The 24,416-nt window shown below is 41.6% G+C and overlaps 1 protein-coding gene across 4 annotated transcripts in view; it reads left to right on the top strand.

Moving 5' to 3' along the window:
* The window catches only part of BCL11B (BCL11 transcription factor B), a 90,488-nt gene extending 66,761 nt beyond the window's left edge, over window positions 1-23,727 (top strand). For all 4 annotated transcript variants that reach the window (XM_068399054.1, XM_068399052.1, XM_068399053.1 and 1 more), the window contains one exon: window positions 21,716-23,727. In XM_068399054.1, the coding sequence (XP_068255155.1) occupies window positions 21,716-23,727 (2,012 nt within the window). The remainder of the gene's footprint in view (window positions 1-21,715) is intronic.
* The last annotated feature ends 689 nt before the right edge of the window (window positions 23,728-24,416 follow it).

The following is a 24,416-nucleotide window of genomic DNA, read 5'->3' as shown; positions in this document are numbered from 1 at the left end:
ATAGGGATGGCATCTCCAGTCAGAGCCTGATCACCCAAATGATCATAGCTAAACTGTCATGTACTGGAACTTTGAAACTCTTCAGTTGCCCAGTTGCTTGGTTACTGGATCATTTGTCATCTATTCTGGTAGCAGGGTGAGAGGTGGGAGAACTGGAGGGAATGCGGGAGAAGATTACATGTGCTGTTGAAAATGCAATGAGCACATTCAATCATATCTAATTCCCATTTATATTACTGTGGACATCCCTACTGCCCAGCTGCCCTCTCAAAGACTCAGAGCTATGGGATTTTTTGATGCATGAATGAAGACTGGGAAGAGGGCCAGCATGCTGTTCATAGGCTGCTTCATCATTTATTACCTTCTAGTTTTAATTGTTTTCCTGTTTCTCTTGAGATATTTATCTAGGAGGAATTGTACTATGCAATGCAGACACGCGAGGTGGCAACTGAAGATTGCTTGTTAGCTCAGTGCACCGTACTGTAGATGGATCTTAATAAAATAGAGAAGACTATTTACATTAATAGAAGAGGCTCATTTGTAAACCTTTTATTACTTAAGTGCACAAGTTTGACTCCTGTTTGTCTGTTATAGAGGTGTGGGTTATATAATAATCGCCACATTAACTGCATTGTCTGTATCCTTATAGTAATGAGAATCAGATCTCTCCATATGCTACTCTGTTGCACCCTGTTGTGTCTGTAGGGGTACATTTATCTCTGGTAAAAGGCTTTGGTAGATTTGCAATAGGGCAAAATTTGGTCTGCTTAGTTTCTGACTGGTACTTCAGCCGTGGAACAAGTAAACAGAAGCCACCAGAAGAGATCTTGATGATAGGAGGTAAACCAAAGGGGAAATTGGTAAAGGAGTGAAAGATAATTAGTGAGGAAAAGGTAGTAATGGAGTGCATCACAGAGTGAGATTTGAAGAAAGGAATTCAGATCTCTAGTTCCCTGTAGCTTCAGTGGAGCTTCATGGACCTTTTCTGTGGGTAGGTTTCGGATGTCACCCTTGCTGCCAATTGGATTCTCTCGCCAGAGCCCGGTGGCTTTGTCACAGGCAGTACCTCTGGTTACCTTTCACTGTCCCCATGCTGCTTCTTAGCCCTGCCCTGTCCTGCTGAAATTGTGCATGCCACAGCCACAGCCTTTTCTCCTTGCAGAGCTAGTGATGGCTGTGAAGGGGGCAGCATGTGGCCAAGGTGCAGAGGAACTTGGTCTGCGTTTGGTCAGCCTCCAGCTACAAAACCCGACACAAACACTTTGGTGTACCCAGGGGAGGGAGAACTGACAGTGTGGAGACATGTGAAATATGGCTTCAGCCTTTGCTGGTCAGTACTTTGTGTTTTCAGAACACCCCATGCTGTGCAGATGTGACAAATCACTCCGAATCTCCAAGGAAGGTAGGGCCTGTAGGCTGAAGCAAGAGTGACCACTTTGATTTAAGTCCTTTTTGATTTGAAGAATAAGAAGATGCAAGTCCCTTTTCATGCTTTGAGGGCTAGAGAATTAGGGGAGCTTTCATGCCTCTGTCCCATTTTAGTCTTCAGGAAGGCAAGGTCCAATTTATTTTTTCAAACACAAGAGTGTGGTTAAGAACACTTGCGCATGCATTGGGACTTGGAAGAATTGAAGGCCATTAAATGTAGGGGATCTTCCTAGGTAGAGGAAGTCGGTTTAGAAATGGGGATTTCTGAATCGATACCTCAAAAATTATTTTATTATTTCTCCCAACACTGCAATGACCTTGAGTGTTTATCTCACCTCTTGGGAGAGTGGGTAGGGCTGCTCTTTTTGTCATTGTGAAAGTTCATGTTATTCACTGAAGCAGTCAGGACTTCTCTGGTGTCTGGTACCTACTGTTCACTGTTAGTTAATTGGGAGAGTATTTATTTACTTTGATGGGTTTGCTGAGCAGAGTCCATGTTGCCAAGTTCAGTAGACAAAGCATATATACGAAATTTATCCATTTCTCATCCATCTTGACAAAGGGATAAATATTGACTCAAGTGTTCAGTCTTGTTTCCCTCCCACCCCCCCTCCCAGCAAAACTCAAAGAACATGTTTTATGGATAGAGCCAAATGACCAATCTTAGATAAAAAAACCTTGTGCTTGTGGACATGAAATGGAATCAATTAGTTTGAGTAACAGGTCATCTTGTCTGAGAAAGCACACATCATTAGGTCTAAAAAGATGATAATATGTAACTTATAAATATATATCATATGTATTTCCTAATGAGTTAGGAGAAAACCTTTTACCATCATATATTTTTAATTGTATAATGAACATTAAAGTATGTGGATCAGCTTGATTTAAAAATACAAAAGAGCTGAAGTACCCTAATAATAAATCCGTAGGTTTGTGTTGGGAAGAGATGCAGTTCATATGACTGATGAGATATTAACAGTTTTGACCTGATCTCTCGATGACTGATATTGATAACACTCATTTCTAGAGCACACCGAGGCTCCCATACGCACAGCCTCCGTTGAGGTTGAAGGGGGTGTGTGCAGCTCACGCTGAGTCTGGTATTTCTAAATGGGGTACTTGGAGCAACCCGATTCATTTTTGTGAATCACGGCTATAAATTTAGAAAGCAGAAAACGCCTGTTTGATAATGCTGCCCTGACTCTGGCAGTGCGACATTATTTTTGTCATGTACTCTCAAGTGCTCCTCCTCGTCTGAAACACTGCTGGCTTGGGGCTTCTCTTAAGGATTTGCTGGCCTCAGAGTTGGGAAATGTTTTCCTGATAATCGGCCTACACTGTCACTGGCCCAGTTAAATCCCATTACTTCTTGTTATACCCCAGTGGGATCCCCCAAACAATTCCTTGGCATCCTCACTATCTGTCCCCTGTCAGATACTCCTGGATGCTTCTCTGGTGCCTCCCGCCAAACTCGAGCTGTAAGTCAGCTTGATTTCTGCCTGCTCTGTGCATGTCCGGGGCCCTTCTTGCTGCTTTGCATCCCCTATCCCTCAATCACATTTTTTTGTAAATCTGGTGTGCCATGATGTTTTGGTTAGAAAATAACTTCTCAGTAGAGTTAAGCATCTGCCTGAGATTGATAAAGGCAAAACAGTCCAGATTGAAGGCTGTCAATTAATCCCTCTGTCACCCAGCTCCATCTGCCTGTCTCAGGGGTTGTAGAGGAGGGAAGGCTCTTGATCACTGCTTGATTCAGAGACAATGACACTGAGCTGTAGAAAATACCCTTACTTCTCAATTTGTACGCTTCAGTCAGTGACTTTGTTATGCACATGGGCCAAATTCAGTCCTCAGTTTCACAATCCCAGGGTGTTCTTGAAGTCAGAATCTGATCCACAGCAAGACTAAATGGGAAACTATTTTTCCACAGAACAATGACCCAAGACTGTGTATCATTCTGTGCACCTTGCTAATTGGAGGGTGTTGTCAAATTGGAGGTAATTCAGAGAAGAACAGCAAAAGTGATTAAAATGTTGGCAGGATTGTTTCGTAGGGAAAGATGAAAAGAACTAAAAATATATGAGCAAGTTAAATAAGGAGCAGGTAGAGGGAATATGATTCAAGCAATAAGAAACACTGGGAGTGATTCAGTAGTGTGACACCCCCTCCAGGCCCCATTTCCAGAAGGTCTGGAGTGAGGTTATGAAGTTCGTGAAGCCAATGGGGCTTCAGTATTGGCTTGATGCTACGTACCAGGTCCATTTTCAGAATGAGAGCTACACTCATGAATAATAAGTAAACTGACCTACGTGTGAAATGAGCATTAGGAAAAACTTCCAGACCATAACTGATTTTCAGGTTGTAGAGTGTTCTTAAGATGTGGAAAATTGCCAAGTTTCAGCAAAGTACTTACAAACCCATCTCCCAGCACTTGGTGAATACCTTTGGTCTCCTTTGTTTGAGGCATTTAAACCTAGATTGGTTGTTAAACCTAGACTAGAAACAGAACAAGAAACTATTCAGTCGATCAGAAATCAAGAGCAAAAAAATTAAAGGAAGGATGGTTTGGGAAGGAGCTGCCATATCTGACTTGTGCCCAGTCCTGAAGTTTTCCATCTGCTGTTAGTTAGAAGTCAGTCTCCTGTGGTATCGGTAGGGATTTGGCTGAAGTAAGAATTGTGTAAAAGCAGAGAGTGTGATTTTACTGTCTGTATTGCTAGGGAGCATTTTGCGATGGTCTGCTGCCGTGACACACTCAGATTGCGCTTGGCAGTGCAAGTGTCCCTGTTACATGCCCTGGGAGCCAGGCAGCAGACCTGAAGCCGATGTAGTTTTTCGCTCACACCGAACATAAGTGTGGAACTCATTGCTGCAGGGTGTCGCAGGGGCTAAAAGTAACGAACAGGTTCAGAAAAGGACTAGGGAAAATCAGGAAGATTTGGTGGGTGATTAATAAAAAATGAAAACGGGATCCTGCCTGTGGGCATGACCCAGGGGTTTAATGTTCTTATATGAGCAAGAACAGTAGTGTCTGGCTGATGGGATCATAGAATCGACTAGGTTGGAAGAGACCCCTGGGATCATCGAGTCCAACCTTTGACCTAACACCACTGTGTTGACTAGACCATGGCACTAAGTGCCACATCCAGTCTTTTCTTAAACACCTCCAGGGATGGTCACTCCACCATCTCCTTGATAGCCCATTCCAATGCCTAATAACCCTTTCTGTGAAGAAATTTTTCCTAATGTCTAACCTGAACCTCCCCTGGCGCAGCTTGAGGCTGTGCCCTCTAGTCCTGCTGCTAGTTGCCTGGGAGAAGAGGCCGACTCCCACCCCGCTACGACCTCCTTTCAGATAGTTGTAGAGAGCAATAAGGTCTCCCCTGAGCCTCCTTTTCTCCAGGCTAAACAATCCCAGTTCCCCCAGCCACTCCTCATAGGACATACCCTCTAGACCCTAAAAATATGGTACTACATTTATTGAGAGCAGACACATGCTTCAGGGCTTGGTTGGACTGTAGTTTGGGCATGAGGCTAGTTCTAAAAGATTCTATTAGAACCAAAAGGTTCTAATTCTTTTATTTTCCGTACATAGTTGTAGAGAGTGATAAGGCCTCCCCTGAGCCTTCTTTTCTTCAGGCTAAACAATCCCCGTTCCCTCAGCTGCTCCTCATAGGTCATACCCTCTAGACCCTTCACCAGCTTTGTTGCCCTCCTCTGGACTCGCTCCAGCACCTCAATGTCTTTCTTGAAGTGAGGGGCCCAGAACTGGACACAGTACTCGAGGTGCGGCCTCGCCAGTGCCAAGTACAGGGGGAAAATTACTTCCCTAGTCCTGCTGGCCACACTAGTCCTGATACACACCAGGATGCTGTTGGCCTTCTTGGCCCCCCGGGAACGCTGCTGGCTCATGTTCAGCCAGCTGTCCACCAATACCCCCAGGTCCTTTTCCACCAGGCCGCTTTCCAACCACTCTTCCCCCAGCCTGTAGCGCTGCATGGAGTTGTTATGGCCAAAGTGTAGACCTGGAACTTGACCTTGTTGAACTTCATACCACTGGTCTCAGCCCATCTATCTAACCTGTCCAGATCCCTCTGCAGAGCCTTCCTACCCTCAGGCAGAACAACACTGCCACCCAACAACACTCCCAACCCAGATCTCACTGGTTTCCCTCTGTCCAGAAAGAGACCTTGAGGTTCCAGCCCAGGATGCCATCATTTCTCTTACAGGCTTCCTGTGTGAAGTCAATGCAGCATTTGGGTCTGGCCTGAACACTGTCTTCCACTAGTTTAACTAAAGGGATCTTTCAGACAGATAATCCAGAATACTTCAGGGTATAGATTGTTTTAACTGATGGCCACCCCAGTTTAGCTGACCTGTTTTAGCATACCTATATAAATTTACAGTGAGAAATTTTCTGATATAACCAGTTTTAAGCTGACAGAAATAGAGGCTACACTGGGGTTTGCACTGGTTAAAGTGAGTCCTTTTGATTAAACTGGTGCCAAATTCTGTGTGGACAAATCTTCATATTGTAACAAACCCACACATCCTCCCTTTCCTCTGACAATCATATCAGGCTGGTGAGTCCTATGGACCCAATCTAATAGAAATGGAATTTTTACCATGCAAATCTTATTACCTAAAGTGCCAATGAAACTAATGGGATTTTGAATAGTAAAAAATACTCTGTATGTGATACATAGTTTGGAATATAAATTCATTGGTGGGGGGGAATGTAAGGAAAAGGAACTATTACTGCATGTGGTCCTTGGTGACTTTAGAGGACCTGTTCCTACCAACACCCCTCAGCTCCCCCTTGATTTCAGTGGGAACAAAGTGATGTTTAGCATCTTGCAGAAAACACCGAGCTCCTTGCAGAATTTGGTTTTCAAAATACACAACTGAGTGTCTGCTTGTTTTAGAATTCATTTGAGAGAGGGGAGCAGAAATGAAAAATATCCCAAATGCTCCACTCTGAGGACAGACAGCTAGAGGAACATATATTTTTCCAAAGGGAACCATTTTTGCTGTGGAGGCTGGCTGAATGCATCAAGAACACGGGGAGCATTTGGACATATTTTAACAATCCCTGGATTAAAAAAAAAAGGCTGAATCTATTTAGGAAACATTTTAATTTATGCCCCCACCAAGATACGCACACATCTATGTGGTGTATGTGATATATATGCTAGTGTCCTCAGGCTGCCAACTTGTGTGGCAACTCTCAGGCTAAGGACGATGTCAGCAGATAGATCCAAAGTGAATAACAGAAGTGCTGCAAACACTACAACCTTTAAAACTATTTCCTATAGTTCCTATATGTTGTGATAACACAGCACAACTTGCAGAGGGTTCAACACCCCTTGTCATTGCTTGGACAGAATTCCTACCAACTTTTCTGGGCGCTTAGTTTATGTGTATGTTCAGGTCTAAAATATTTTAAAGTAAAATTTTTTTAATAACCTACGGCATTGTGCCATTTCGATGGTGATGCTGATTGCTTGGTTTCCTGTCACCTTGGAAGCAAAGATGCAATAAATGATACCTTTATTTTTGTATTTATTTTAATGAAACATAGAAAAGGCACTTTAGAAAAGTGGAGGAAGGAGGAGGAGGTCAGATAAAAACAATTGCAGTCTGATGTTATTTTTTGTGGCATTGATAGTTATTATTCCCAAAGAAAATAATGTCCTTTTTTATTTGCTTTTAACATTTCGCCCTTGGCATCTGTTCCATCCATTGTGGACTAACCTAGACTCTGTTCTCTGACGATGGGTTAAAGCGAGCACTTACTGAAAAGCATTCTCTACTTAATTACTTTTCCTTCTTCTGGAAGCTATTTTTTTTATAGTCACATGTTAATTGTGTATTAGTAGGCCTTTCTGATTAGTTGAAAACATAATGAAACCTTTGTAAACAACAGGGAGAAAGGGGGAGAGGGAGGGAGGGAGGGAGGGAGCGGGAAGGGGGTAAAAAGGGACAGGGAGAAAGAGAGGTGTGAAGTGGGGGCTGGATGCGGGGGGGCGGGAGGGGGGGTTGGCGAATTTTGAAAGGCAGAAATAATGCCAGTGGAAATTTCTGGTTTTTTTTGAATGACAACTTCCTTCGCCCAAATTAATCAACTTACTTAACGAGAAATGAGATGCATGGACATGCAAATTGCTGTCGATCTCCAAAAGAAGGGTGGCAAAGGCAGCAAGTTGGAATGGCGTGGAGGGGGGCTGAGCCGCAGCTGTCCACTAACAAGTCAGTCCTATTTGTAAAGGGCACGGAGCTGAATAACGGTTTTGTTATTGGCTTTCTCTTGCTCTCAGACGTAGGTAGAAATGCTGCATTTGTTTCCTGCGACTATTTCAGCAAGATAGATGTCCTCCTCTTTCATCTCTCCTGCCCGTTTGATTCCCACAGTGGAGCCCTGTGTTGCCCATGTACCCCAGCCTTCCCCTGACGGAGTGGAAAATGTGGATGCACGAGGAACACAGGCTCAGGTGCGGGGTCTCAAACACGCGAGGCAACACCAGGAATTACTAAGTTATCTGTGCACCCCTCAGAAGGGCAGGAAAAATTAAAAAAAAAAAGAAATTAAACAGTACTGAGGACTCAGTTCAGTGATGCTCAGAGCCCAGCCAGCGCAGATCAGATTCGGTGAATCAGCTGAATCAGGCCCTCTTCTCGGAGATGTTTTTTTTTTCTTTTCCTGGAAAGCTGCTCCTTAAACACAATTCACATTGGCTGTTTTTTAAAAGGACTATCCTCTGTTTGCAGCGCTGGATTTTGAACGGGCAGAGCCTCCCCTCACTCCCCGCTCCAGTCCTCCGCCCCCACCCCCTTCTGTTGCTGCTTTAAAGAGCTGTGCTTATAGGGATTTTGCAGCTCTCCGTGTGTTATTAGAAAACGTGTGGCTGGGACGGTTAAAATGGGAGTGCTACTGTATGCAAGAGCAATGTTCACTGTAAGCAATCCAAGGAAATCCTGCCAAGGCAGTATATGAACAGCAGCCAAACAAAACACAGGCGCCTTTCCAGTGAAAACCAGCACACTTCTGCAAATAGAGGAAAAATTGACTTTCTGATTTGGAGTGTTTCTACAACTAAGAAGAATTACTACAGTGATTGTTCTAAAAATATTTTTCGGCAGCGCATTCTCAGAGGGGTTGGGATGCTTAGCATTGTTTAATTATGCTTCTCTTAGGTGATCGATCTGGATTGTATAGAAATAAAATGGGAACTTTTCAGGATCTTCTTTTAAGCCAACATTGGCATTATTTCCTGCAGTGTTATAGTGACATAAAACCACCTATTTGAGGAGGAAAAATTGTGTTTTTATCTTTGCACTTCAGGAAGTATGATTGGAGATTCATCTTTTGCAACTTCATAGATTGCAATTTAACTGCTTAATCTAGAGCACCCCCCAAGATCCCTGCTTCTGTAGCTAATGGGTTTTATTTTTGATCTGAAGTATTTTATACCTTCCTCCTTCCCTTTGCCCCCCACCTCACCCCCCCATATTTAGCCTTTTAAAGCTTCTGCTCGTTTTGCTTCTTTGCTCAACCAGTCTAGGATTTTCCTTCACAGGACTTTTGAGTCCTGTAGGAACCCTTTAGTGTAAGATGTGTCTGAAGATATTCTGGCATTAATAAAAATTTCCACAAATTTGTTTATTGCCAAGAATAAATATGTTGTTAAAAAAGTTGTTTTGCTAGTCTCGGCTACAATTTTTCCAAAGAATTCTTAATAATGGAGTTTAAGAATGCAGTCAGTTTATCTAAAGTGAGCTAAAGAAATAGGATAGATCTACAGGGAATTGTTATTACCCTTTTTTACTTCCAAAAACCAACATAATATCAGCATAAGAAAAAGCAACAGAATTGTCAAGGATTAATTTCAGTTTATGTATTTTTTCTATATTTCAACTGTTTTTCTTTTAACTAAAGATACATAAGGTACTTTACTAGATATGTCTGCGTTTATTCCTCTAAAATATTTACATCTGAGTTCTTTAGACTTGTAGCTGCTGTGAACTCAGTTCTCTTCTTTTAACTACACCACCACAAACCAGATTTATCCCTACATTGAAGACAGTGTCTTGAGACTAACAAATCCCAATGTGGAAGACGACCCTCATCCAGAGCCCATTGAAGCCAATGGAAAGATTCATACTGACTTTGGTGGACTTTGTACTGGGATATTAAACATTCATTTCCTCTTCTTCTTTTGAATTTAACGACGCATTTTCAGGGTGAGATACTCTCTGCTGTAAACAAATCTTAAAATTGCCCTAATTTACCAAATTAACTTGTGCTGTATTTACCATTCAGGCAAAACTTCGAGTAGGGTCAAACTGTTGTATACGCTTCTCCCAAGATAAGATTGTGTTTTTGAAGGTCTAGTTGGAATAGCTGGGGAAGACGGACCTCTGCCCTGTACTTATCTCCCTTTCTCCTTTGTTCAGAGTGCTGTATTCATAGCCAGTCTTAGAGAGAGCAAATAATGTATAAATACATATATATACACACACATACACATATATATATAAAAATAAAAAAAAGCTTGAAAATGTAAGCATTTCTGCCTTGAATGTGAGGGCTATCATCTGCTGTGTTCAAATTAGGACATGGAAGTTGTGGCATATGCTATGTCAAGGCACAGCAGGGCAGTTCTGTATCTTTAAATGTTGATGCATAACAGTGAAACCAGGTGAGATCTGGCCCCAGGTGCTGGCTGCTGCATGCATTGCTGAACAATTTTTAAAGGATGCAGATTGGGTGGTTGGAGGAGGGAAAAGTAGGTCTTTTTCTAAATAGATATTTTTCTTTGTGAAATGTGTTGTAGGTTTAATACAATGATTAAAAAAAATGATTGACTTAAGCTTCGTACATTCCTCTAATAGCAGCTCGGTGTAATCCTGTCCTGACCTGGCTCCCCCTGATGTGCAGTACTAGTTGTCATGGAGCCCCAATTATGCCAAACTGGGGGAAGATTTTGTTGAGACCGTGAAACTCATTTCACTGGTGACTGTACACGAATGCTGAATTAAGGGTCCTTCACAGAATTACTCTGAAGGGAAAGCTTGGATGCTGAAGAGGCGCTCCAGGGACTGCTTCTGCTTTCCCTGTCAAGCCTACACGGCTTGGAAAACAGCTCCACGACAAAGTTTTTCCTTCATTCCTTTCACTGTAAATCCAGTTTTGAATCATTTTACCTTCAGGTCCAGAGTTTCAAGTCCTGTGGTCACCAGAGATGAGGCACCAAGGTAGATTTGCAGTTAATTTGGATAGTGGCCCATGCTGAAGGCGTGTGGCTTCTAAACCTAATTAGAGGTGTAATTTGTTGTGGGCAAGAATTATTGATACACAAGGAAGGTTTTGTTCGGAGACATCTGTAGGTTGGCAGCTGTGCCAGCCATGTCTGTTCTTCTGAGTAACGGAAGCCACGCAGCCGGGAGTAGCAGTGGTTTGGTGACAAGTGTTAAGAATATTGGTTGAATTGCACTATGAAAATATTTTCATTATTTTTATTATTGCTGTTCTGCAAGCGGATTTGAGATACGTGCCTGTCTATGTCTGTGTGCGCGAGTGGATGAGGCAGAGAGGGAGGGCTGTTACTTTTATTTTTTTCCCATCACACCTCCTTAGCATTTTGTACATATCAGCATTCTAGTCGAGCGATTTGCTAATTGCACTGGAAGACCCACTTTAAATTCAGGAATACTGAAACTTTGAAACTGTAACATTTTGACTGGCGAGAATGACCAGTCTTCCTTTCTCTTTCGCAGTGAGCTAGTTGAAGGAAGCTGGCATTGTCGCAGAGTGAAAGCTCTGCAGAAGTGCCGCAGGTTTTTCATATGGAAATGTGAAATAATGGGGTGATTAAATAGAGCTGTATATTAAAGTACATCTGACATTAGAATTAGCATAATGTGCTCTAGCCCTAGGCTGAGTACTTTATTTGCCATCTGCGTCGGACCAAAATCCCCTGGGGAAGCGCTAAAATATTCTGAATAAACTCAGCCCGAGTTCTTATTGAGAGTAAAATACCATTTGTGGCACGTCGTATTGATTCGTCTTAATTGCGGTGCAGAAAAGAACATTCAGTTGCTGATGACTTTTGTACTCTGTGACAAGTCGGCTGGAGTTATTCTAACACTGCAGTTGGTTAACCTGAACAGACTGTCGTGCTCAGAGAAGGAGAAAACCTTATCTTCAGAAGCGTAAACTACAGTATCATCTCCTGGCTTTACTCCTTTCTATCTCGATGTAGCATCCTTTTTTTTTTTTTTTTTTTTTGTAATATTATTCTCTGAAAACAGCAGCCAGCGAACTGAAGGGGAAACGGGGCTTCATTGAATCAGTCCAAGAAAATTCACATTCTTACCTAGTTATTGTCCCCAGTCTCCCTCCCCACACTTCCACCCCCACATCTTCTTAAAAAAAATCCAGAAACATCTGACCAGCTTTCATCTAAGGGAGTGAAAATCAGTGGAACTTGTCCTTGAGGATCCATCTCCGGAACCATTAGTTCAAGAGATTTATTATGTATATTTTGTAAAAAGCTGTGGCTTCTCCTGTGTGTAAGCCCACAGTCTTAGTCGGCTGTAATGGTTTGATTTTTGTCAACTCTCCACTCAAATAGGTTGCTGAGTACCTTTGAAAAAGTGCTTATAACATGCATAAAAGATAAATATTTCATCTGAAGGAAAATACTTTGATGCTCCATGCAATTCTGTAACATTCATAAGGTCCAGTTTTTACCCTATAATTGCCTATCATTATACACAATTTACATATTCAAACATTCTCTACAAACCTTAGTCTAGCATGTTTTTATTACAAATTCAGATCAAGGGAATAACCTTTAACTTCAGAGACAAATGAGACAAATTTACAAGTGCATGTCTGCTGTTTTCTTGTGTTTTATAAATCCCTGCAGACCCGAACACTTTTGCTATAACGCCACTCAGAACAATATACATATATTACTACTTGTTTGTAGTGCTTCGGTAATGAGTCCCCTTTGTATTAGATAACCTATATAATTCAGCATCTAGGCCCTCCATAACGTCAATTATCTCCTCATAGCTAAACGTACATTCCATTAAAACAAGATTTACAGCCTTTATAATACTTCTTAGGATTGAACGTGGAGATTTTGTGGATTTAAAGAAGCAGAGATGGGAGCTAGCATTTGTTAAAGGAGCAATGAATTAAAACAAAAATACTATTTCATTTACTAACTATGAATAGGCACCTAATATGCTTAAGAAATAGTTTTAGTAAGACAGACTGAAGTACTGCTGGGGAGAAAACCAGGAAAATTTGTTTTCACCCTTTGGCTTTTTTTATTGTTTCCTAATTTACTCTTTATTTTTCCATTATATGACATGGACAATTTCCTTTATGTATCCTCGTTTAAGTTCCTATTCAGATTACTGAGAATCCTTGCTTGTGAGATGAGAAAATGGCACCTTAGAAAAGTCTGGGGGAAAAAAAAATCCCAGCGCTTGCCAGTTTTCAAACAAAACTACTTACAGGAAACCAATTTAAAGGGAAGCTGCTGGCATATTTCATATGTTGTAGAAAAGACTGACATTATTTCAAATGCATTTGAATACCTTATGCAAAGAAAAGGCCTAAAAGTGTCCTTGAGCAGTACAGGGGTTTTTCATGAATGCTGTAAATGGAATCCTATATATTAAACGACCAGCCATGGGTAGTCCTATGGTCTTTTCATCTCACGAGTAGGTACATTTCCCCCCATATTACATTCCCCATTTTCACTGATAGTTTTCACTATTTTACACAGTGGGTTTGTAAAGCATCCTTTCAGTCTGCTAGCTGATGTCTTAGGTTCAGAGAAACTAACTAAAAGACACAAAGCTGTTTAGATGCAAAAGGTGGAGTCAATTGAAACTGTTGTATCACAAAGGGCTGATTTAAAAGTTAGCTCATTCACTATTGATCTTTTGATATTTATTTTCCTGTTTGCTCCTTACTTTTCACACTTCTCCCTTTCTCTGCTTTATAAATGGCCTTTGTATTTTAGAAATTAACACCAATTAGAAGAAGGTGTTCAGAGATGACAAACATGTTTTTTATCTTCCATTTTAATAGTGCTTCTGGGTCAAAATCCCTGTGTCATGAGTTCCAATTTTTGCTATGCATTTTTCTTTCTTTTTGTGCACTAAGTGAAAGCACTTCTTATACTTCTGTAGGCTGAACATTAACTTCCAGTAAACCACAAGCTCTTTTAAGGAATGAGAAATTGGACATCCAGAAGGAAGTTGCCCAAAATGACTATTGACATTTTATACCTAAAAATATAATATTGCCATTTTGTAATGCACTAGAAATTAAACTGAGCTGTGCATTTGGCTCATTTATGTGAATCTGGCAGTACAGATCTGAGGTATGATTAAGTCTCACAGAAAATGGGACTATTGAACACAAGCTGCATCTTCAGCCAAAGGTCGCCTGTGTCCATTAAGAAGCAGGAAGCATCTGTTTGTGTTATGCATGGCTGTAGTCTGCCTGCAGTCTCCTCCTTTTTTTGTGAGTATAAATGCCAGACAGGACATATAAAATGCTTCTGGGGAAAGTTTAATGAAAAAAAAAAATCACAACTTGGTATATTCATATAAGCCTAGTTAAGATCCTTGTTTGTGATAACCTGGTATAGTTTATCTGGAAAAATTTGAAGTCTACAATGGTGGTCATCGGAGCTACTTTGAATTCATAGCAAGGTAATTCAAATCAGAGTTTGGCTAAGAGTATGATTTTAAGGTATCAGGTTGATATCTCTAAGTTTTTCAAGGACTCATGCTCTTTGTTCTTGGAATTATGAAAGGATTGACTGTAGACAGACAGCATGACAGTCTGACTTCTCGACTGTGTGATTGGTAATTAATCTGTTTGGTTTTCCTCTTGTATGATAAAATAGTTCATTTGACAAAAAACGTATTTATTATTACAAGAATTATAAACAATTTGCAGTCCTGTCTAATAGAAAAGGAACACCGCTGAAAAGTACAAATGGCTTCAGACAATAAAATAGGCTCCCAAAAGTGGAGCAGCATTTAATCCACCAAAGACAGAGTTTGGCAGTTGGCTTTAGCATAGAAAGAATTAATAGTACTTTACTAATAGCAGCGTAATATTAATATATTTTAATATTCATGTCAAACAGTGCTATTGTAGATCTTTTTCAACAGGTAGAAAATACTCTCGAGAATATTCGCATCACTAATTAAAATCAGTGCTGGGAATGAGAGGGTCTTGTGGGGTTTGTAGGTTCTCTTGGCATAAAGCTTCTTGCATAATCTCTGTAGAGAACTTGCTGTCTCACTAGTCAAAGTAGAAACAGGATGGGGTAAGCTGTAAAACATGCAGGCAGTGTGTGGGAGAAGAATATTGCATGAAGTCGTGATTTTTCTTCTGTTTGAAGATGGCACTGGAGGAGATAGGCTATTCAAAAAGCAAGGCAGAAAAAGAGAACAGGGCCTAGTATGGAAGGAAACAGGATTCTGTTACTGAGAAGTAACACTTCTCTCTTACTTCTCCTCCTTTCTTCAGACACCCTTATTTTTCCATCCACCTCTTAAAAACATTTCATTTTTGTTTCCCTGTCACATTCTTTCCTTTCACTGACCTCATCCTGAGATTCCCCATTTCCAGATGATGACAGGCTTCGTGGCCCCTCGTGCTTGGGCTCTTGCACCTAAACCTGCATCTCTTGACTGAGATGCACTTCAGGTTGGCTGAGCTTTACAAGACAGAGTGGCTGTTTATCTGAGTGGAGAATTGGAGGTGCTTAGGTTGTGAGACTGCAGGTGCCTTGCTAAGTCATAAAAGACCAACTTTAGTTGCCAGTTGATGCGTACTTTATGAATTATTGGTGATAGTCCCTGTCACCCTCAGCACGATGTGCTGCAAGACTCTCGAGCCCTTTCTTGAGACAAGGTGGTGTAGGGATGGATGCACTGTGTTAGCTCTGGGGATGGATAGAGGAGTTGCACTTGTTTTACGTCTTCAGCTTGTGTTACCATCAAAACAAAATTAAAACGGAGAGATATAAAGAGAAATGGTTCCTTTGCATTTGGTGTTTAAAATTAGTGACTGGCATTGGACTGGCAATGGTGATCCTCACCCAGGCTTGGACCCTACTTTGCACTTCTCTCTTTTTTTATTGAGACTTTTAGTCCCTCTGAAATGGAGGTAGCAGCACTTCTAAACACTCCAGGGAGTGCAGGGAGGGTAAACCTGTCGATACTGTGTGTGCTCAGCATACGTTTATTCAATCATAAACATATGTAAGTAAACGTTCTTGCTAACTTGGATAATTTAGAGTGGTGATATGGCTTATAAAACCTCTTCAGCAGCAATACCTATATTAGAGGTATTTTTGCATACACAATCAAGCATCGGGTATGAACCGATATAGTTCACACTGCAGATCCACGCTGCAGACACCTGGAAAGTGTTTGGTCCTTGTCTAGGTGACCTGTCAAACCACATAGAACCATATATTTTCTTCACTATGAAACACTAAATCTTTCCAGTATTTAATGCCCTTCTCTTTAATGTCAGCTGGTCTTACAAGGAGACTTGTTAAACTAGTGTTCTCAATTATGGCATTTTAATTTAATAATAATTCAATTAAAGGTGTGTTTTTTATGGAGCATCCACGTTACCTTTATTGGTATTATTAGAGTAACCATCATAATAACAAGGAATAATTATTTAAATGCTCATTAAAAATCAAGTGGTGGAGAACAGAGTAACATTGGTGGGCAGATTGTACAAACCTGATACATGTCTGTTCCTGAGTGCTGTAATAAAAGGTGTCCTTTCTTTAAAGCTTGCAAGTTTCTGCTTTTCCTGAACTTCTAAAGGTGCAGTAAAGCAGCATTAAAATTCCTTAACATTTTTTTATTGCTGCTGTTGTAACTTTGTAAAGGGAACCAGAAGCATTATCTGGAAAGTATTGCTAGAGGTAAAGAATGGCAGTGGTTATGTGGACCTGACTGCAGGTCCTCACTGCAGTCCTGGTGGGGGTTATAGGTGGGTAATGAAAAAGGGAGGGGTTTTCGTTCTCTGTTACAGCTAATGGAATTATTCAGGCATGCTGAGGGGAGGATTCATAAGGCACTGGATGTCACTGTAGCCCAGCAGAAAATAATGAATTCTCAACAGTTCTTATCTCACACTGATTATTGTTTGATGGTATCCAGAATAACTGCGGATATTTTGTGGGAAATTTATCTCCAGGGCAAGGGCACTCAGCATTCAAGGTATATAGAAAATCGTGTACCAACTGGGCAAGGAAGATCTGCATATCACTAAATGATACAAGTCAGACTGCAGAGGACAGATAAGTCAGGGGATTCAGGCTGCCTGGTGCAGGGGGATGAATGTCCACAGTCCCAGGCTACTCTTGTTCTGGCTGGTCAAACCAACCTGTCTTTTCTCACTGCCCTCTGTAAGGGCAGTATTTGGGAGGATCTGAATTTAGCTTTGTTTTGTGCTGTTCATGAAAGAGAAAAAGGCTCATTATTGCTTTGACATTTTGAATGGAGCATAATCTGTCATGCAGTAATGGAGGGAACACATTTTAATATTTCTGGAAAAGACCATCCTTTGTCATAATATGCAGAAAAGGCAAGGGTGTTCAATAAGTTCATAGTTTATAATTACCTGCTTAGGGAGAAGATACTGGAGAGTTTTTTAATCTGCCAGATGAAACCATAACAAGATCTAATGGTTGGCACTTGAACTCAGCAATTCAAATTGGAAAGAAGACAGGTTTTTTTAGTACTGAAGATAGTCAACCGTTGCCACAGACTACTCTGATACATAGTGAATTCTCTGTCACTTGGCATTTCCAAATCAAGTTGGGAGAATGGGGCACCAAAATACATGAAGTGGTTCAACTGCAAATCACTGGGCTGGATGATAACTATATGTGAGGTGCAGACTAAATCGTTGCCTATGTTTTTCATGTATGTGTAGGTAGGACAAAATATTATGATCTTCAATTGCAGGAAGAAAGATTTAGATTAGGCATTTGGGGAACCTTCATGAAGGTAAAGGAGAGAAGGAATGAGGTAGACTTTGGGAAGGTTGTAGACTGTCCATCTGGGTGGCCTTTGAAGTGGGATAATGGAGCATCTGTCATAGATAGGAATAGATGCATAGATATGGACATCCCAAGTCAGGAATTAGACAAGGAAAACCCTTAAGGTTTATCCCAATCCTCTAATTTTTTAATTTCACGGTCCTTCCTAGCCTTCAAATCAATATTTCTGAACCTATACACCTGTGTCTCAGTAGGATCCAGCCATACAAACCTGTCTCATGCCAGAGCTCCAGTGGTAGTATTTGTTTGGCTTTACTGCAGCCTTGAAGCTACTATTGACTGCTCAGGGCTTGTGGCCTGGATGTCTCATGTCAGTACGTACACTGTATCTAACAATTAATGTAAAGATAAAAAATTATACTTGAGCCATCAGCCCCGAAAATCATGCCTAGTGACAGACTGTAGGGTTGAATCCCTGCGCAATTCATTGAACAGTATTAATGAAGTCTTGGCTTGTGCTTAACTCTAAGCACATGAATAATTTCATCACTATCCAAAAGAGCACTTCAGCCCATGCTTAAGTTTCACTGATGTTGATTACTCACATGCTCGAAGTCAAGCACATGCTAAAGTGATAAAGACTGCATATGGCAAAGCCTGTATAGCTAGTTGTCATAAAGTGGGTATTTAGACAGACTTCAGTGCAGGTGGTAAGGGATTAAGATAGCCATATATCAAAAGTTGCCTTATGACAAAGAGTCTTATAGTGTAGGTGCACTGCATTATTAAATATAAGGATCATTGTTGAGCAATACGTGGCTGTTTCTGGGCATGTTTTAAATATTTAGCAAGTTTTGAATATAAAAATGTTCAGGAGTGGATCTTCAAAGACTTTTTGACATTGTTCTGTTCTTAAAAGTGAGCATCTACACTGCTCAGGGCAACTTCTAGGCAAGATAACCATGAAGTGATAATATGGAAATGAACATTTTATTTTATTTTTTCTTTTTTTTTTTTTAAACGGGGAGTCTGGGGATAGTCTTTGAGGGTTGTGAAAGTTAAAATACATATATATACATGCATGCACGCATGTACACTTGTGAAGCAGTCAGAGATTTGTAGCCAGGTAGCCTGCAGTCAATTTTGCCGTTGTGTTGGGGTCTCCTGAAGAGGAGTGTTAAGGAGCATAAAAGCTAAACAAAACAAAAAGGAAGGGAATACTATTTTATGACAGCTAGCTTGTAAATCTTATATCACTAATAGCACTAATTTGCTCTGTTTGAAAGAAAGCTAAAAAGGAGGGAGATTTACTTTCCTCACTTGATTTTCACGGAGGTGAAGTTTTGGAGAACAAAACAAAACAAAACATCTCAGTTCCACATAACATGTAGTAGCAAGCATCCAGCCAGCTGCCATTTTGAGGGTAATTTTTTTAACCAGCCATTTCAGTTTTAGATTGGCCTTGATCCTCAGCCTGCTCAGGAATTTTTCTCCTTACCTATGTGCCTTTACTGAAGCAAATGTGTTGCTGTTGTCATCGTCATCGTCTTCCTCGTCTAATACACAGCTGCTTTCTTCCTCCTGTCAGCCCTTGAGCTAAGCAAGGAGTACACATGCACACATGCACAAACACACACACTCACACACTATTTTTTTGAAGAAAAAAAACCCCACAACAAAATAGAATGCATGCCGTGACTTTAAAAATGAAAGAATCGAACAGCTGTGGGTAATAAATCGATTAATTAGAGTGGATAAAATGAAGGTGAAGGGTGCAGAGCACTCTTTAATTTGAAGATATATGACCTTGTAAGATGCTGCACTTCATTTGCTATTAGATCACACTTCAGAAGGGGCTTTATTAAAGTCTATTCTAGGGTGAGCTGAGGTAAAACATACTGTTAAAAAAAGCTTTTGACAGGGTGTGGTATATACTTTGGTCTGCTTCAGTGATTTCTGTCACTTTTTATACTACACATGTTGCCATGCAAGAAAAGTTAAAGGTCTAGACATTTTCATCATATTTCTTTAAGAAACAGAAATTTTAATATTTGAAGTAATAATGGGAGCATTTACTGTTGCTTTGGCTGCAGAGCTGACATAAAACTCCCTAACTGCCTCAGTGCTGAGTAGATTTTTAAGGGATAATGTATCAGTTCCTTTCCGTGTTTGTATGTGGCTTTCATTAATGTCAATAGCAGTTACGGGCAGTTTTTCCAAGCCAAGTACAGTTCCCAAGCTTGTGGTTTTTTCCAATAGTGGTTGTTAAGAGATTAATCAAAGCAACTGGGTCTGTCCCTTACGATGCAGCGTGCAGGGCTGGGGCACGGGGGCCGTGTCAGCCAGGCAGAAACGCCTGCCGTGTTGTGTATGTTTTTTCTTGGCTGTGGAGAGCCGGATTCTCCGACATCGGGGTCTGAAGCTGCTATCCACAGCAATAGCCCTACTAAATCAATAGGAGCGTGAGGAGCTGCACCACATTTATCACCTACCTTTGTAAATAAGTCTCAATCTGATAGATGCTCTTTTCTTTGCACTTTTATGGATGTTCATTGGGTGATAAGATTAGATAGACTGACAGGCTGATAGGTAGGCAGCTAATCTTCCAGCCTTCTTGTATAAGGTTTTGTAGGTTTTTGTTAGTAGCAGCCGTTCCTGCAACAGCCAGAAGAGGGGAATTCAGTCAGCGGCAATCCTGCTTCGCCTGGTGTGCCTGAGTTCAATTTTTTTCTTTTTTTTTTTTTTTTTTTTGACTTCTATGAGTCATTCCTCTTTACAGAGGTAGTTTTGATAATAAGGTTCTGTTCACCTTCTAAACTCTTTCATTTTCAAGCTCAAGCAACAGGCTTTTGTGAATCACAGTCCCCCCCATCTAGGAAGGGGTGTGTGTAGCTCAGCTTCAGATCTGAGCTCCTGTGGAGGGGCTGGGATCCGGCTTCATTCAGGGCGTTATGAAGATATGGGTCAGGTGGGAAGCCTGGTTCAGGTTTTGAACTTTCAGGAAGTTTAGCGCCTTTAGGTGCAGCAGGGCCATTGCTAGCCAAAATACGTGCTTTCATAAACAAACGAACAAGAAATTAATTTTAGATTTTGCAAAATGGGTAGTTGTTTTTCTGGAAACCTCTCCCTCAATTAAAAAAGACCTAAAAATCAGCCAAATCCTGGATCATGATTTTCAAGTTGACACATATTTATGAATTTATCAGAGTCTTGCAGAGGCCTTGAAAAAAAGGGTCAGGGGGGAAAGTGCTTTTTGAAGATAGCACATAGTTTATATTGTGCCCAGGACTGGAATTTTCTAGCTATCAAAATTATGACTGTAGTGCAGACTTGTCCACACCTGTCCTTTATATAAAGCTGAATCAAGGTTAAAGGAATGCTTTCCACCTTTATGCAGTCGTTCAAAGAGGCTAGAAATGCAAACAGAACAGTGTTTTTGGCTCCAGTGAGCATTTCTGCATTGAAGGGCAGGCTCAGGCTCAGAAATTCTTGGGACCCAGTTCAAGCACGGCCCGACATTTGTTACTGTTAATTGCAACTGTGCTGTCGGCTTTGATTACCGGATGTTTCATTTGAGTGGCTTCTTGGTGTTTTGGCAAAAAGAATGTCAAAGTGGTTTATGCAAGGGTACATTTTCCAAGCTCCTGTTGACTTGAATAGGACTTGTGCAGTTAAATACCTACATAGTATTTTAAAAATGGAAGTGTTGGCATGACTGAAGCATGTATAAATTAAATTCAGCAAGATCTCAGAGAACTGCTGCATGAAGTATATAAAAATATAAAATGAAAGAGTGAAAATGACACTGAAGCTCCTTGCAGGTGCCTTGTAAAACCTACCACACTGCGTTTTCCTTGTTTTTTTTCTGTAGTCATAAATCCCTTGAAACAAATTCCTTTTTGTGGAATAAACACGTGAAAAGATTTGGATCCTTATGCATCATAAAGGAAGGTTTTACTTGCAAGTTAGAGGATATAAACATATATAGCACCAATGCGTATGTGTGATATTTGTCATACATGTTAAGTGAATAAGTGTGATGAGTAAATGTGCTGTTCAACACTTTATATCAGTCAATACATTGCAATTAAGTCCTTCTTTCAGAAATGCCAAGGAGGAAATGTGTTAGTAAAATAAAGCACATGCCAACTGTATTTAAATGTTCTCCACTGTATTATTTTTTGAGTGTTCTTTCTGTTTTTCTTTTATAGGTAAAGATGAGCCTTCAAGCTATATTTGCACAACATGCAAGCAGCCTTTTAATAGCGCTTGGTTCTTGCTTCAGCATGCCCAAAACACACATGGATTCCGCATCTACCTGGAAACAAGCCCTTCAAACAGTTCCCTTACTCCACGCATCACCATCCCTCCTCCTCTGGGACCGGAGACTGTTGCACAGTCCCCGCTGATGAATTTCCTTGGAGACAACAACCCTTTCAATCTTTTGCGGATGACAGGACCCATCTTGCGCGAACACCCTGGCTTTGGTGAGGGTCGGCTTCCAAACACGCCTCCGCTGTTCAGCCCACCGCCTCGTCATCATCTGGATCCACATCGCCTTAGTGCCGAAGAAATGGGGTTAGTTGCCCAGCATCCCAGTGCCTTTGACAGAGTTATGCGTTTAAACCCCATGGCAATTGAGTCCCCAGCGATGGATTTCTCCAGAAGGCTTCGAGAGCTGGCAGGAAACAGTTCCACCCCTCCGCCAGTCTCACCCAGTCGCACCAACCCTATGCATCGCCTGTTGAATCCTTTCCAGCCAAGTCCTAAATCACCTTTTCTGAGCACCCCGCCACTGCCCCCCATGCCCCCCAGCAGCACTACGCCTCCCCAGCCTCAGGCCAAGAGCAAGTCCTGTGAATTTTGTGGGAAAACATTCAAGTTCCAGAGTAACCTTATTGTGCACCGGCGCAGCCACACAGGAGAAAAGCCCTACAAGTGTCAGCTCTGTGACCATGCTTGCTCCCAGGCCAGCAAGCTAAAACGCCACATGAAAACACATATGCATAAAGCTGGCTCCATGACGGGCAGGTCAGACGATGGACTGTCCACCACTAGTTCCCCCGAGCCGGGCACAAGCGAGCTCACTGGAGAGGGACTGAAATCCAGTGAGGCAGATTTCAGGAACGAGAGTGATCCTTCCCTGGGCCATGACAATGAAGAAGAGGAAGAGGAGGAGGAGGAGGAAGAGGAGCTCGAAAATGAGAGCCGTCCAGAGTCGAGCTTCAGTATGGATTCGGAGCTGAGTCGTAACCGAGAAAATGGCTCCAAGTCGCTGCCCGACGAGAAATCCCTCGTCCTGGGAAAAGTCATCGAGAATGTAAGTCTAGGTGCCATCCAGCAATATAACGACATGTTAGCTGAAAAACAGAAGAGGAGTAGCTTCATGAAAAGGTCTTCTGACCAGCGAGACTTGTGTCCTCGAGACCTCTGTCAGAGAGATCCAGGCGACGAAGACTCTGTGGTAGGAGAGCTGGACCGCACTGAGGAAGGGACGGTCAATGGAAGAAACTTTGGCCCGGGTGAACCCTTCCCAAACTTGTTCCCCCGTAAGCCAACGCCTATCACGAGCCCCAGTTTAAACAATTCCTCTAAAAGAATAAAGGTAGAGAAAGATTTGGACTTGCCACCAGCAACGATAATACCTTCCGAAAACGTTTACTCCCAGTGGCTGGTAGGGTACGCAGCATCGCGGCACTTCATGAAGGATCCGTTCCTTGGATTCACAGACTCCCGACAATCCCCCTTCGCGACCTCTTCCGAGCACTCGTCGGAGAACGGGAGCCTGCGTTTCTCCACCCCGCCGGGGGACATGCTGGACGGGGGGCTCTCAGGGCGCAGCGGCACGGCGAGCGGAGGCAGTACCCCCCACATCAGTGGTCCCGGACCTGGGCGACCCAGTTCGAAGGAAGGGCGCAGGAGCGATACATGTGAGTACTGTGGCAAGGTCTTTAAGAACTGCAGCAATTTGACGGTGCACCGTCGGAGCCACACTGGAGAGCGGCCTTACAAATGCGAGCTCTGCAACTATGCATGTGCCCAGAGCAGTAAGCTGACGCGCCACATGAAAACGCATGGCCAGATAGGGAAGGAGGTCTACCGCTGCGACATTTGCCAGATGCCCTTCAGTGTTTACAGCACCCTGGAGAAACATATGAAAAAGTGGCATGGAGAACATTTGCTGACAAATGACGTCAAAATTGAGCAGGCAGAAAGAAGCTAAGGCCCCCCCTACCCCCTGCCCCTGCTAGGTTAAATTTCAGGGGTCTAGGTAACATTTTATTTGTACAGTTTAACTATTGCCAACTGAGAAAAGATGACCTAACTTGCCTCCGTAAACATAACTTAGCATAACTATGGTAGGTGCCAGACTTTGGCACTTAAAATATAACCTGTGTCTACAAAGTTCTATTAAACCCGAGGGTTGATTAAGGCAGTAAAAATTGTGGAGCCTTTTAACTGTGCAATAATTTCTGTATTTATTGGGTTTTTGTAATTTTTTTGGCATGTGCAGGTACTTTTTTTATTCTTTCTGTTTAAATTTCTTTTAAAATTTTGTTGGGTATCCCTTTTTAATTTTACCCAGTCGTAGCCTGAGATTACTTGCATTGTAGGGGAGAAACATATCTTTTTAAATTATAATTTTTGGGCCGCTGCTTTGTTGAAATTTAAGCTAAGCGTGTGTAATTTCTTGTGAAGAAGCCAACATTTGAACAGAACTCTCTACCTTTTTTTTTTTCTTTCTTTTTTTTCCTTTCCTCTTCTTAAATAACCTTGAAGATTAGGGAGAATAAAATTATACAGCGGATAACAATCTTTAAAATTAGCACTTTCTTTTGGAATTGGATCGAATATGTAGCATGGACAATGTCGCTGACGACAGAGGCCTTTTCTAGATGAATTTCATCACTA

Source organism: Nyctibius grandis, chromosome 4 (assembly GCF_013368605.1).
Source record: "Nyctibius grandis isolate bNycGra1 chromosome 4, bNycGra1.pri, whole genome shotgun sequence".
NCBI lineage: Eukaryota > Metazoa > Chordata > Aves > Nyctibiiformes > Nyctibiidae > Nyctibius > Nyctibius grandis.
This window is presented reverse-complemented; position numbering and strand designations above follow the sequence as displayed.